Source organism: Meriones unguiculatus, chromosome 14, assembly GCF_030254825.1.
Source record: "Meriones unguiculatus strain TT.TT164.6M chromosome 14, Bangor_MerUng_6.1, whole genome shotgun sequence".
NCBI classification, from domain to species: Eukaryota; Metazoa; Chordata; class Mammalia; order Rodentia; family Muridae; genus Meriones; species Meriones unguiculatus.
The window spans coordinates 52,823,185-52,838,302 of NC_083361.1; the positions used below are offsets into that span (position 1 = coordinate 52,823,185).

Sequence of the window (15,118 nt, forward strand, 5' to 3'; positions counted from 1 at the left end):
TGTTATGCATATATACACACGTACACTTTATATGCCAACTTCTGGAGACTCTTTAAAAATTTCTCAAGTGAAGAGGTTTGAGTGGAAGAGGTTTGAGTAAGTCCTGGTTTATGGGAAAAGGTGGAGGACAGGAGAGGGGGTGTGACCTATGTGGTGACAGTACCGGGGACTGTGAAAGGGGTGGAGGGTAGAGGTGGGGGCTGGGCAAGGCACAATTCTGTCCCCTCAACCTCTTCTTGGTCTGCAGTCTGCCCTCACTTTCCACGGGCTGGACATCTTTGGAGGGTGTGGGCTGGACAAGCAGGATGTCCATCCTCCAGGCTGCCTGAGTGTCCTAACTCAGGGGTTACACCTTTCCGCTACTGGTGGCACTCGCTCAGTCTCAGGTGTTTACCAAATGGCTCCACTGTCCAAACTTACCCTTGCCAATAATGAGCATTGACCTCCTGTGTTTTCAGATACACAAGTTCACCGGTACCCTTCACAGCTTTGATTGATGGCTGCAAAGCTGGTTTCCTGATTCCACCTGCTTCCAAGTAGTAGACCCCTCCACTGGGAGAATCAGCTCTCCCAGCCTGTGTATGTCTACACAGGTGTGGATCCGTGGTATACATTCAATCCAAAGGTTGTAATTCCCACACTCATTCCCAGATAAAGCCAATGACAGTCCTTCAGTGTAGCTCCCATGTTCTTTTGACACACTTGTAGATTATAGATTAGAAGCAAATACTCCCCTACCTTCTGATACGTGGAGTTATAGGCTCCAGCCCTGACTTCAGTTCTTTCTAAAGGAACCACAGTTTCGTGAAGGCTGAGATTTAGAAACTGTAATTTGAACACTGGGTATATCTGTAGTTGTGTGAATGTTGTTGCTGTTAGGCCCTTTCAAGGGATGGACATGACTGTGTATTCACATAGCCTAAGTTGTGTGAGACAGACACATTACTGGTCCCTGCCTCCTGCAGTCATGTGTTTGTAACACCTTTGAGTGGAATAAGCTGAGTGACCTACTTCTAATGAGCAGAATCTGGGAAGGTAACGGTATAGACCACAGATACTAGGATATAGAGGCCTGTGTCTGCTCACTCTGATCAGTTCAGCTGCCTATAGAGAGGCTCACATGGCAAGAAATGGGATGAGGGTCAAATCTCTGTGAGTCAGAAAATGGTCCCTCCCTGGACGCATCTCTTTAGACGAGACCACAGTTTCACTTAATTGAATCCTTATGAAAAAACCTGGAGTCAGAAGCACCAAACACACACACATCAACCTCCTAGGTCCTACATGCTGGGAGATGAGAGCTATGTGTTGTTTTAAGTCTCTAGGTCTTGAGGAAGTTTGCAAGGTCAAGCAATATATAACATATTCATCACATTGTATGGATGTATGTTTTTATGTCCCATGTCCCCATGTGTGTGTATAGAAAGATGACCTATCCGTCCTCATATTGCTCTATATATCACAAACTAGTCATACTGATAATTTCATTTCAGGTCCGTTTCATTGAGCTCATCCCCATTTTCCATATTTGTACTGCTTTCTTCAATAGTGGAAGGCCAGCTCCAACTGACCATAACTTGTTCATAGCTATGTACGTCTTCATTCACAGAATACATAGAGAACGATGTCAGAACTGCTCTTAGCTTTCCTTTGAAAAAGTAACCTAACTGTAGAGTTTAGGATTTGTTTGGTTGGCGTATATTTCAGACTCTGTGGCATACAGTCAAAGCACTGTGACCTTGTTTTCATAATCAAAACACAAGCATGCTCTGTGAGCTCCTCTGGGAGGCAAGAAATAACATACAAAGGGGAAAGCATGCTTCCTTCCAGACAGTGAATGTCTGCTTTGCTGTTGAGCTGGGCTCTAGCATTCTACTTGTGAAGTCTGGGTGAGATGAAGCTTCTACTCGCTTCCCTGTGTTTCATTCTCTGAGCTGATGGTGCATTCCTTCAAGAGCACAATAGCACCGAATCCCAAGGCCAGCAGCACAGTGTACAAGGCCCGGCGCTATTCAGCCTTCCTAACGCTGTGACCCTTTAATACTGTTAGTTTCTCACATTGTAGTGACTCCCAACCATAAATTATTTTCATTGCTACTTCATAAGTATAATTTAGCTACTGTTACAAATCATAATGTAAATAGTTTTTGAAGGTAAAAGTTTGCCGAGGGGGTCGCTACCCAAAGGTTGAGAGCCATTGTCAAGCAGTGATTAAATTATTTATACATGGGGCTTTAGCTCAGTGGTGGAGTGTTGGCCTAGCATGTGCAAAGCTTTCAGACTCATTGATCTCTGGTGTGGGTATACATGTGCACTTACACACCACACACACACACACACACACACACACACAAACAAACACAGTTGAAGCCCTATGAAGCCCTATGAAGACAGACACTGTTAACTCTCCTCCAGCCCACCTGGTCAGGTTTTGTCAGAGACCTGCTCCCACTTATGGTCTCCCACTAGAAGACAAGAGGGGTCATCTGAGGTAAGCCAATCACTTCACTGCTCTGAGCTTCCTCCTCCAAGTGAGGGTGTCACTGGTGTGAGGCCAACATGACTTGGGTAAAGACCTCTGCCTTGCCCACACTGGGAAAGCCACTACAGGAAGTTTTCTCAATCTTTGTGGCCTGGATGCAGCCTGATGCTGCCCCACCCCTTCTCCTTGTGTTTTCTCAGCCGCCACCTGCTATTTTTAGAGGGCGAAGGATACTTTTTCTCTGCTTCCTTTCCTTGCAAAGGCCCGCAGCACCCAGCACAGAGCCTTACACAAAGAGCATCTTCAGCTGGTGGGTGCCTGTGGATTAAGCTTAGCAAATGGAAAACAGGAGCACATGTTTCTAGGCCCCCACTCTCACAGACCACCAGATCCTGAAACACAAGCAACCCCTTGATTGAAATGACCCTGACTGAAATGCCAAGGCCTAGCTCAGCAGTAAAGACCGTGGGTGAGGCATAGGTTTCATCACCAGCATTGCAAAACACACTCACCCACATACCCACACCCACCCACACACACACACACTCTCTCTCTCTCACACAGACACACACCACACACACACACATTCTCTCTCTCTCTCTCTCTCTCTCTCTCTCTCACACACACACACACATACACACACACAGACTGTGGGACATAGGAAACTTCCTGTTAATGCATGTTAATTTTTTTAATTACATTGATTGTGTGCATGTGCTCATGTGTCATACATGGTTCATGGATGGAGCAGAGGACAACTGTTCATACTTTATATGTAGGTTCCAGGGATCAAACTCAGGTCATCAGGCACCGTGGAACACCTTTACCTCCTGATCCATCCTGCAAGCCCATGTGATTTCTTTTTTCATGAGTCATGCTGATGGCTTACAGAATCTAATTTTCATTCCTTTCTCTTCCAGGGTCAGAAAGCTTGGATAGAGAAAACATTCTGCAAAAGAGAATGCATCTTTGTAATTCCTAGTACAAAAGACCCTAACAGGTATGTCAGATGCTGCTGTGGAGACATTATCTGAGTCAGGGCTTGCCCAGCAAGTCTCAGCAACTGTCCTTTCAGTATCCATGGGAGAAGGGAGAGGAGGCAAGGACTGGCCAGAATCTGTCCCCACAGAGCGTTAGCAAAGAGTCACCTGGCTAATGAGATCCTCTGTTCTTAGCAGGGGATTTCTCTTTGCAGCTCTCTCCTGGGCTCTCCCCCAGCCAGATGGGAGCAAGAGCTTCAGACAGTCTCAGAATATCTCACTGAGCCTCTGCAGCCCGACTCCCTAATTGATTTATATGAAAAGGATCTTGTATTACTGGGAAAGATCTGAGTGGTTGAGTGAAATGGCTACAGCCCTTGTCCACAAGAAGGCCAGCACTTCCACTCACCTGCTCGAAATGCATGCTATAGGGTGAATAAGAAGCCTTCCGAACATGCAAGCCATTTAGCCCAAACCTCTCCTCAGACAAAAAGCTGAGGCCGAGCTTGAGGAGCAGGAGAGACTTACCCACAGGCTCCCCCTGAGATCCATGTGAGCAGGGTCATTCCTTCAGGAGGGTATAGACGCTTGGGCATCAACTGCTTCGGATTTGCTTGGTGCCTAATCCCAGTGTCTCACATTCTCAAGCTCCCTGTATCCATGATACCCTGCAAGCATGTCTCCTCACCTCAACCTCTGTACAGTAAAGGGGAGAAAGAATCTTCTAACACAGGGCTTCTCTCTCTACATGCGGCCACTGAAAAATGACCAGCTCTGTCCCTCCTTCTCCCTGCCATGATGGACAGAGGTATTTGAAACTGTGAAATAAGTCTTCCTTCCTCATTCTCCAAAACATAGCAACAAAAGTCTAACATTATCCCACTGGGCTTGGATGACTTTGTTATAGAAATGACAATCAAATTCTAAAATTCGCATGAACTTTTGTAAGAACTCAGAACAATGAAACCGACTGGGAGGAAGTGAGGGAGGAGGAGAGAGAAGAGAAGAGGAAGATGAAAGGAAGGAAGAGGGAAAGGGAAGGAGGGATAGAGGGAAAAAGAAAGGGAGGGAAGGAAGAAGATAGAAGGAGAGAAGGCAGAATGGGGAAACGGAAAGGAGAAAAGGGAAGAGAAAGGAAATGGAAAGGAGAAAGAGAGGAGGGAGGAAGAGAGGAAATGAAAGGGGAAAAGGAGACAGAGTAGGAGAAAGAGGAAGAGAAAGAAACCCCACTTAGAAGCTCACACCACTGATGAAATAACCAGGTCACAACCCCCACTTGTACCAAGACATCACTCTGGGCCACTGCTGTTCTTACTAAGCTCAGTTGTTCAGGCAGCCAACCATGATAATAACAAAGAAAATCCTGGACATGCACAGAAAGACCAAGGGCCATGCTCAGGGGAGACTAGAAAAGAGAGTGGGTCAGAGGCTGACGGAGCTATGAAGAGATGCTGAAAATCAGGATCCCCAAAGCCAGGGGAGTAACAGCATAGCAGATGGCTTCTCAGGACAGGACACCCCAACCTTCAGTGCTACCTGGGCAGAAAAAGGTTTCACTGAAAACAAACACCCCAGAAGAACCATGAATCTCTGCTGCACTGTAGAGTGCTGGAAGGTCACTCATCTGCTCTACGGCTATGACTGTACTTTGTCACAAAATATTCAGCAATGTTCAGTGGTCTCCTGCTGACATCCTCAAGACAGTAGAAAGATAACCACTCATTCAGTGAGAAACAACAGCCACCCAATAGGTTGTCAACAGAATGGTATATAAGGAGTGATGTGTTGTTCTTTGGGAGAAGGATACTGCAGGAAACACTTCTGTCCCTGATGAAGCCGATGACAAAGATATTCTCGCGGCCCTGGTTGGCCCCAGCTGGTCACTCAGGCTAATTTACACTCACTGGTGGGAGGGAGGGGAGGACATGCTGCTGACTGGCCTGCTTTGCTTTTCTTTCAGGTGTTGCTGTGGTCAGCTCATTAACCAGCACATCCCCCCACTGCCGGGGGCTCCCAGCCCAACAGGAGAGGAGGGCAAGCAGGGGGACACCCAGTCTGGGAAGTGGTCTGTCAGCAAACACACCCAGAGCTACCCAACAGACTCCTACGGGATTCTCGAATTCCAGGGTGGGGGCTACTCCAATAAAGCCATGGTAAGAGGGGTGACTGGGCACTTTGTGCAGGGACCCAGACTTCACCAGAGCCTGTCTCCTGGCCCCTAGGATGGGGAGACCTGGCTCTTCCTCAAGCTTACAGCTAAACCTCCGTAGGCACATTACTGCAAGTCCATGAGATGAATCTGTGCAGATGGATTTTACCCATGAGTCAGAACTTGACATCACTGTAAAGTATACACAACCTATATGAATCCACCCCAAGCTCTAAACCACAAAGCACGCCCCAGCTCAGCCTTGCACACATGCTCTTTTGCCCCATCTCTGGCATCCTCATTTGTTTTGTATTGCTATGATAAATACTGTGACCGAAAGAAACTTAAGGAGAAAAGGGCCTATTTCATCTTATGTTTCCAGGTAATAGTCCATCACTGAGGGAACTCAAGGCAGGAACCTGGAGGCAGGAACTGAAGCAGAAGCCATGGAGGAATGCTGCTTGCTGGCTTACTCCTCATGGCTTGCCCAGGCTGCTTTCTTATACACCCCAGAATCACCTGCCCAGGGGTGCTGCTCCCCACAGTGAGCTGGGCTCTCCCGCATCAATTATTGATCAAGGAAATGTGGTACAAACTTGACCACAGGCCAGTCTGAAAGATGCATTTTCTCAGCTGAGGTTTCCTCTTTCCAGATGGCCCTGGCTTGTGGCAAGCTGACATAACAGCTCACCAGCACACCTACTGATGAGAAAGTTCTTTAAAACAGTAATAATAACCGGGGGCTTGCCACCCTCAGCACATGTGGAGTCTCTGCAAGCATTTTCCCCTGAAGGCAGCTTCCCTGCGTCTTCTCTTCTCAGCTAGCAAGAGGAGAGAACAGTCTCTCACAGTTGGCTGTTGCTAGGGAGAGCTAGCTCCCTTTCTTGAGGGCCGTGTAACCTGCTGCTGATTCTCAGTATCATTCTTGAAATTCCATTTCATTGGTCCAACATTATGATTCAAATGAAATTGTTATGTTCCACATACCATGACACAAGACCCTCTGGCAACACAAGATGGCTCCCTACATATTAGCACGGATACACAAGGGCAGCACGGAGGAAACATGACCTGTGACCATTAATTTTTTTTTCTACTCTGAAGAGAAGAAGGCTAAGTCCAGATGTGGCCCGTGACCACCATCCTACTCACTCAATGATAGCATTGCCCAACATTCTGGACCCTTGTTCTAGCTGAGTCAGCTTGGAATTGATTCTTTCAAGATTCACTTTGCAAATAGAGTACTCAGATAAGCTTGAATGTCAGAGAAAAGAAAAGATGTATATTGTGTCCTGCACTGGATTAGAGTTTAAATCATAGTACTGGTGTTCTATATTTTCCTTTGCTGAATCTAGCCATCTTTCCCCAAGTTCCCTTTAGTCACTTGGCTGCAGATTAATGCAGAGGACGCAAGACATAGAGGGCCTCGGGGCACTGAAGGAGTTCTTGCTTGGACTTGTGTCATAGCCCTGCTCTCCTCTGACAGAGAAACAAAACCGGTGCTGAGCACCACACATTCTTTTGTAGTATATCCGAGTTTCCTACGACACCAAGCCAGACTCCCTGCTCCATCTCATGGTGAAGGACTGGCAGCTGGAGCTCCCCAAGCTCTTGATATCTGTGCACGGAGGCCTCCAGAGCTTCGAGATGCAGCCCAAGCTGAAGCAGGTGTTTGGGAAAGGCCTCATCAAGGCTGCCATGACCACGGGGGCCTGGATCTTCACCGGGGGTGTGAGCACTGGTAAGAGAAGCCCCGCCCTTGCTGTGAATCTACCTAACTGGACCGCACCAAGGCTGCAGAGGATCTCCTAGAAAGAATGGCTAGAAGACTAGACACATGGAATCCTGATCCCAACTGTGGCAAGAGTTATTCAGCAGGGGTTTGTTGTTAGTGTGATTGATTTGTTTAAATAATATTACTATAAGTCTGTTAGGTGGCTTTCCGTCACCACAGCAAACACCCATGATAATCAGCTTATAAAGGGAAAAGGTTTACTCTCTCTCAGGGTGTTAGAGATTTCACCTTACAGTTAGTTGGCCCCATTGCTTTGGCCTGTGGCAATACTTCATGGAGGGAATACATAGTAGGACAAAAATAAAGAGTAGAGTGTTAACAGCTCTTCGGGGCACTTCCAAGTGACCCACAGACCACGCGCTGGGTCATTTCTATTATGGTTTTCACCCCTTCCCAACAGTTTCCTGCTAGACACCAAGCATCTAACACGGGGCTTTGGGGCGGGCGGACATTCAAGGTCCAAACCCCAGTGGGAATAACAGCGATGAGAGAGTGAACACCTGAGTCAGCCAGTCTGTGCCATCCCCTGGGCATAGCCATGGGCAAGTGTCATTTTCCAAGAGCCTATGGGCATTATTTCCACACTTGATTGGAGAATAAACCGAAGCATGTATGAGTTATGGCACATCCCTGATGGTCTGGCTCTTGCTGTTAGCAGAACGTAGCCAAGGACTACCGACGAGACCCCAGGGACTTCCAGCTTTGGGTCATAGAAATCTGTGGAGGAAATCTTTGCCTGGATCTTCCGGGCTCTACTCTTATTTTCCACACTCCATGAGTTAACACAGGACGGATGGTTATGATGAGCACAGACTTGTGTGATGTTTTCTGTTCATGAAGAGAACAGGTCCCATCCCTGATCCACAGGGATTATGGAGGCTCAGCACAGGCACCCCTGAAGTTTGTCAGTGGTGATGTAATGTGGCTTAGAAGGGCCTGAAACGTGGCATATGGCTGCTCGCAGGTGTCGTCAGCCATGTGGGGGATGCCTTGAAAGACCACTCCTCCAAGTCCAGAGGCCGGCTCTGTGCTATAGGAATCGCTCCATGGGGCATGGTGGAGAATAAGGAAGACCTGGTTGGGAAAGATGTAAGTTGTCTCTGAAGGCATTGACTGTTTTTTTAAAAATTGAAGCCCATATTTTGAGATTGTTGTAAATCCGTACATTGTTGTAACAAATACCGGAGAGCACCTTCACTCATTTCTCCTGTAGAAGCGTCTTGCAAAATGGCAGGACAATCAGGATGCTGATGTTGGTACATACCGTCAAGATACCTCATCAACCTAAGGACATCCCCTGTTGTCCTTGCATAGCCAGTTTCCTTCCATCTCTACTTCTTCCTTAACCGGGACAACCACTAATGGGTTACATATCTCTATACCTCTGTATTATTTTCAGGCAGTTGTACCATGAAGCGTGCAACCTTAGAGGGATGGGTCTTTCCAGTCTATGTAATTCTTGGGGACACTCAGATGTCATATGTTCCTCTCCACTGCTGAATTGTGTTCTGCGGTGTCGACCTACTGCTTCAGGTTGTTTAACCAGCATCTCTTGAAGAACATCTAGGTTGTCTATAGCTGGCCTATTAAAAATAATCGCTATATAGTTTGTGCTCAGGGGGCTAGAGAGACGGCTCAGAGCGTGGGTGAAGGGCTGGCTGAGAGAGCATGAGGGCATGAGTTTGGATTCACAACAGTCCTATTAAGCCAGGTGTGACAGCGTGTGACTGTAATCTCAGTGCTGGAAGTGAAGGCAGGAGGTCCTGTCAGCTGCTCCAGGAAGTCAGTGAGCTTCACGTGTAGTGAGAGACCTTGTCTTAAAAATAACCTCTGATCTCCGCAAGCATGCATATCCACCACAGTACACACACAGAGGCACACGCGCAGACACTAATCTGTGCTCAGGAGTTTGTGTCACTGTCAGTTTTCATTTCTCTGTGGTAAATAAGTGTTCAATTATTGGGTTGCCAGTGTCTAAAGCAGACATGTTTCTTTCTGCTTTAATACATCAGTTGACAAAGTAGCCTTCAGTGTATAAGGTAGAGAAATGACACTACTGTGGTAGTCAGGCAGTGGTGGCACACACCTTTAATCCCTGTATTCAGGAGGCAGCGTCAGGCAGACCTCTTGAGTTCAAGGCCAGCATGGTCTATAGAGCTAGTCCCAGGACAGCCAGGTCTGCACAGAGAAACTGTGCCTTGAAAAACAAAACAAAGTTTGCATCCGGTATCTGTACACGGTTCCTGTGTCCCCTGTGACTCTAATATCTCAGTTCTGCATCTTTGATTTGCATCGTGCTTTTTGTCAGGTAACGAGAGTCTACCAGACCATGTCCAACCCTCTGAGCAAGCTCTCCGTGCTCAACAATTCCCACACTCACTTCATCCTGGCTGACAACGGCACCCTGGGCAAGTACGGTGCCGAGGTGAAGCTTCGGAGGCTGCTGGAAAAGCACATCTCCCTGCAGAAGATTAACACTCGTAAGTCCCGGGCAGCCGTGGGCGCCAGCTCAGGGCTGACTCTCCCAGGGTGGAAGCCAGCTGAGAAGGACGTTCCCCGAGGGTGTGGAGAGTCTTAACCCTGATTCTTGCTAGGTCCATGGAACACGAGCTAGCCCTAGCTGCCTACCAAATCGCCTCCACACAACAGCCGCGTGATGCATTGCTCAGGCTCACGAGTTTGTCTGAGAGTTACTCTTGAACAGTTTGTTTGACATGATGATAGCACTGCCCATCGTGTTGACCTCGTTCTTGTAGTTATCACTATTATTCTCCTTAATGTTTTATCAGGGGAGAAAAGGCTGTTCTCAAAGACTTGTTATGGTTTGTCCTAGGTACTGATAAGTCTTGTAGGGTCTTTATATACCTCTGTAGCTCTGAGTCTCTCACACATACTAACACGGCCAGATGAGGAAGTCCCTGGACCTGGCTACAGGGCCATCTGTTCCTGATGGGAACCATCCCTGCTGGTCCAGTTAGCACAGCTCTGAGGAATGAACACCAATGTTGTGGAGGTGGGGGGGGGGGAGGGGTTGAGGATAAGTTAGAGAGAAAGGACTGGCTCCCAGTCAGAAGAAAGGATGAGAGCTCATTAGGACTGAGGTAGTTGGCATAACCTTCTCGGACATGCCCGCTTGCAAAAATTCTGTCAAACAATTGTTAAATAATCTCACAGAATATTTTGTTCTTAACATGACCAGTAATATCTTGGTGCACCAAAATCTAGAACTAGGAAATGGTCAGAATGTAAGGAACTGTGATATCATTCAAGTGGTTAGGATTGGGGTGGCTGCTATGAAAGGCTGTAGACATCCAAGAACCAGCTTTAAATATTTCTATTAATTCTCTGAGAATTTCATACAATTTATTTTCACTAAATTCTCCCTCTACTTCTCCCAGATCTACCCTTACCTCCGTACCCCCCCCCCAATTTCATGTCCTTAAAAAAATAAAAAACTCATTTGAGTCCTATTGTGCCGATCATGCATTCATGGGTGTGGCGTCACCCACTAACACATGGTCAACCTACCAAGGCCACACTCTTAAAGAAAAATGACTCCTTTCCCATAGAAAACCTCGGCTTGTCAAACCCTTCCCCAACCCCATGCTGGCATGCTGACCAGCTTGATCCTGTGCAGAGAGCCACGGCTGCTGTGAGTTTCTGAGTGTAGTGGTCCCAAGAATCAGACCTTGATGCAAACCAGTTGAATTTGTTTTACTCATTGATACCTTGGACTTGTAAGTTCTACCCGGACCTGTGACTTGTGGGCTTCCCTTTGTCATCCTTTGCCTAGGCCTCTGAGTGGGGCAAGGACAGCAAAGGGGGGCTCAGTGGTCACCCCTACTGCAGAGAGCTTTGGGAGCCCAGCCTGAGCCAAGAGCAAGCTCTAATCTGCTTCTGGAAAAGAAGTCATCATGTTCCTGACGATCTCAAAGACAGAGATAGTGTCACTTTGATCTGTTTTCCATGTTACTTCCATTTTATTTCTTGATCCATTTTCCATTATTTCTTGTTCATGGCTTAGCCCAGTGGTTCTCGGCCTTCCTAATGCTAGTTCCTGTTGTGGTGATCCCCCCGACACACCATAAAATTATTTTTGTTGCTACTTTAAAACTGTAATTGTGCTCCAGTTATGAATCATATCTGATATGCAGGATATTTATTTGATTTGCTTCCCCCAGAAGGGTCATGACCCACAGGTTGAGAACCACTGTCTTAACCCATGCCGTACCTTCCATGCTTGTTTGCTGAAATAAACTTAATTGTAATTCTTCTAGCAGCAGAAAACAAAGTTGTTCAAAACGCTTAAGTATCCACTGGGGAAATCACAGTAGGCTACAGAGGCTCTGAATTCACTCATCGGTATTCTCAAGGCTTCTTATAACCTGTGCTGGCCGGTTTTATTTCAAGCTCTTGAGAACCATGAGATCAAGGGCCTTTCTCCCTACTTGCCACTTACAATTTTGCTCACAGCCACAGAAACCCAGCAAAACTCCATCAGCAAACAATGACCCTGCGTGTTAACAGGGTCCAAAGCCACATAGGGAAGACATTCAGGAGAGAAAATCTGTCTTTAATTAATGTGTACAGAGTTTTTTCCTGGCCATTACCTCTGAGCAACACAGTGTAATAACTGCTTTCATGTCATTACCTCATGCCAGGTATCATAAGTTCCCTAGAGGTGGGTTGAGGCCTATGGGAGAATGTATGTGCAGATACGACACCATTTTATAGAAGCGACTTGAGCATCTTAAATTTGGTGTCTAGGGGGATGTGTGAGGTTCTAGAAACAATCCCCAGTAGATGCCAAGGAACATGTAATATGCCCTGGCCAGGCAGAGATGACATTTTGAGGTAGGCAAATTTGTCACAAGGACTCCTTTCTCACTGCCCTCCCAGGATTTTCTCAGCTTCCCAGAATTCTCTTATCACTTCCTGTTTTCCAGAATCCACCCTGCTGGGATCTATCACCCAAAATTTGTCTATCTACTGTGTTCTTGAAGAGACTATTTATTTATTTATTTACAGTTTTTATAAACAGGGTTTCTCTGTGTAGCCCTGGTTGTTCTAGAACTCACTCTATAGGCCAGGCTAGCCTTGAACTCAGAGATCCACTGTCTCTGCCTCCCGAGTACTGGGATTAAAGGCATCCACCACCACCAGGTTTATTTATTTATTTATTTATTTATTTATTTATTTAATGTCAAAGTAGACCGTGGACATAAGCAATTAGCAATAGACTAATAGCAGTCCATATTTTTTGTTCCTAAGATAATATTCTGGGGTGTTTCAGGTTTGATTTATGAAAACTTGGCATATCTGCATAACCTTTGCCAACGATCATCTCCGATACAAAAGTGTGATAGCTGAAATGCTCTCAGTTTTGTACTTCAGACATTTAGATGGGTGCTATTCCGTCTGTTCTGCCTTCTTCCAGGCTCGGGGGGCAGTAACAAGAGCAGACCACGCCCCTAGTCTGCCCCTCCCCGCTAACCATTAGATGACAGCCTCCAGGGTGGGCGGTTTACACCCGGGCAAGGCAGGAAAGGAGCTTTCTTAGCTCACTCCCAGGCGTCCCTGTGTCCGGGTCTTTACTGGAGTGAGGTCACATGGGAGTGTCAGGGAGCTAAAGAGTTTTGAGGTTCTGGAGTTTACCGTGAGGCCAGGATAGGAAGTTTGAATGCAAGAATGAGCACAGACACCCTTCACCTGCCTTAGGCCGGGTGTTTGTCAACACGAACGCCGAGGGGAAAGCCCTGGGGCAGGAAGTTGTGTTTTTTGCTGTTTCAACGTTTAAGACAAGTTGGAGGTGCTCATGCCGGAGTGAACAGCGAGTGTGGTTGTGTTGCAGGCCTGGGCCAGGGTGTGCCTGTCGTGGGCCTCGTGGTGGAAGGCGGCCCTAACGTGGTTTCTATCGTCCTGGAATATCTCAGAGAAGAGCCTCCTGTCCCCGTGGTGGTTTGCGACGGCAGTGGACGGGCCTCCGACATTTTGTCCTTCGCACACAAATACTGCGATGAAGGAGGGTAGGGTTGGCATGTGATGAGGGCGAGCTCTTGATGGCTTTTTGTTAGTCTGGGGAGGATGTGATTCACTCAGACATCCCCAAAGAGTCTAACTCGTAAGGAGACTTCTTCATCTCCTCTCCAGTTCCCAAGGTCAGTATGAGAGCACTCCGGGGCTCCTGTTCCCAACCCAATCCTCTCTGCAGAAGCCTCTCTTTATAGCTTCATTTTCCCTTATAAGTCTTTCAAAGAGCTAAACTTAGGCCCCTTTTTAACAAAGCTTTTAGATCGGGGTAACTTTTTGTCTCCTGTACACAAGTCACTTCCATCAGCAGTCATAAATCATAAGTACTGGGTGGGCAAAACTGTCCAGTTTACTGGGGGGCTGCCCTAATTCCCTTGCTTCCTTCTCTCTTTCCCTCTTTGGACAGGATCATAAATGAGTCCCTAAGGGACCAGCTTCTGGTTACCATTCAGAAAACGTTTAATTACAGCAAGTCACAATCGCATCAGCTGTTTGCAATTATCATGGAGTGCATGAAGAAGAAAGAGCTCGTGAGTGTCTTCAATTCATTTCCAAACAAGATCCACAGAGAGAGCTGTTTCCGGGTCTAGTTCTGCCATGCTTGCTTGATGGACTCCTGCACACTTCAGTTGACCTTCTCAAAAGGCAACTTACAAACTCATTCCAAATTAGCTGTCTGTGCACACCTGAGAAAAAGGAACATGCCCACAGAGTGCCGGTTCTCAGCCTGTGGGTTGGGACTCCTTTGAGTATCAACCAACCCTTTCAGAATGCTCACCTGAGATCATCAGAAAACACAGATATTTACATTACAATCCACAACTGTATCAAAACTGTGGTTATGAGGTAGCAATAAAAATAATCTTATGATTGGGGTCACCACAACACACAGAACTGTATTAAAGGGTCACAGCATTAGGAGAGTTGAAAACCACTGCCACAGGCTCAGGTGTTTCCAGACCTTAGCAAACATGAGGTGAAGTCACACCATGTCACTCAACCCAGAGAGGCAAAACATGGATCAGATTTAAAGTTCCTGGGAAGCGAGACATAAGCATATAATTTAGGCGTGGCACAAAGTCACTTCCCTTGGTAAATTCAGGGTCATTCCTCATTTCTTCCTTCAACTGTATTTATAAGGCATAGGCACTCCTCATTCACAGATGATGACATATTCAAAATTCTAAATCTGCAAATTTCCTGATAACATCCTCCTTCTAGTCAGATACCTGTTCATCAGCTCTGATATTTAAATATTGGGGTAAAGATCCTGAGTAAGCACCCTTTTCCCTAGGTGAGATTACTGATAAATTCCAAATCCAGGCAAGGATTCCATCAGCAAGAACAACATGGAAGCCTGTGAACCTCTTGATTTTGGTTCACTGCATCAGTCTCTGTATTCAGTTCTTTAAAAACAGCTCAGTTCCTCCTCTTTTTTTCAATGTTGCCTTGACTCTGTCTTTTCCCCATTCGCCTGTTTCCAGGTCACTGTGTTTCGGATGGGTTCTGAGGGTCAGCAAGATGTTGAGATGGCGATTTTAACTGCCCTGCTGAAAGGTAAGCTTCTGGGAAATGGAGTCTGATCTTCCTCTCTTCGGAGCTGCCTGGCAAGGGCTTTACCAGCAGTGGGAGCTCCTACTCTTGCCCTCCTACTGGAGGACTTTTAGTAAAAGAACCCTGGG

The 15,118-nt window shown here is 46.7% G+C and overlaps 1 protein-coding gene across 2 annotated transcripts in view; it reads left to right on the forward strand.

The window, feature by feature from the left end:
• The window catches only part of Trpm1 (transient receptor potential cation channel subfamily M member 1), a 77,444-nt gene that overhangs the window by 14,561 nt on the left and 47,765 nt on the right, over positions 1–15,118 (forward strand). The window contains exons 2-9 of one of the 2 annotated variants that reach the window (XM_060367268.1): positions 3,403–3,482; positions 5,423–5,615; positions 7,139–7,352; positions 8,371–8,495; positions 9,715–9,886; positions 13,258–13,432; positions 13,843–13,966; positions 14,921–14,993. In XM_060367268.1, the coding sequence (XP_060223251.1) occupies positions 5,613–5,615; positions 7,139–7,352; positions 8,371–8,495; positions 9,715–9,886; positions 13,258–13,432; positions 13,843–13,966; positions 14,921–14,993 (886 nt within the window). In that variant the 5' untranslated portion in view covers positions 3,403–3,482; positions 5,423–5,612. Of the gene's footprint in view, positions 1–3,402; positions 3,483–5,422; positions 5,616–7,138; positions 7,353–8,370; positions 8,496–9,714; positions 9,887–13,257; positions 13,433–13,842; positions 13,967–14,920; positions 14,994–15,118 lie in introns of those variants that run through there. The other variant, XM_060367269.1, reaches the window with a different exon arrangement.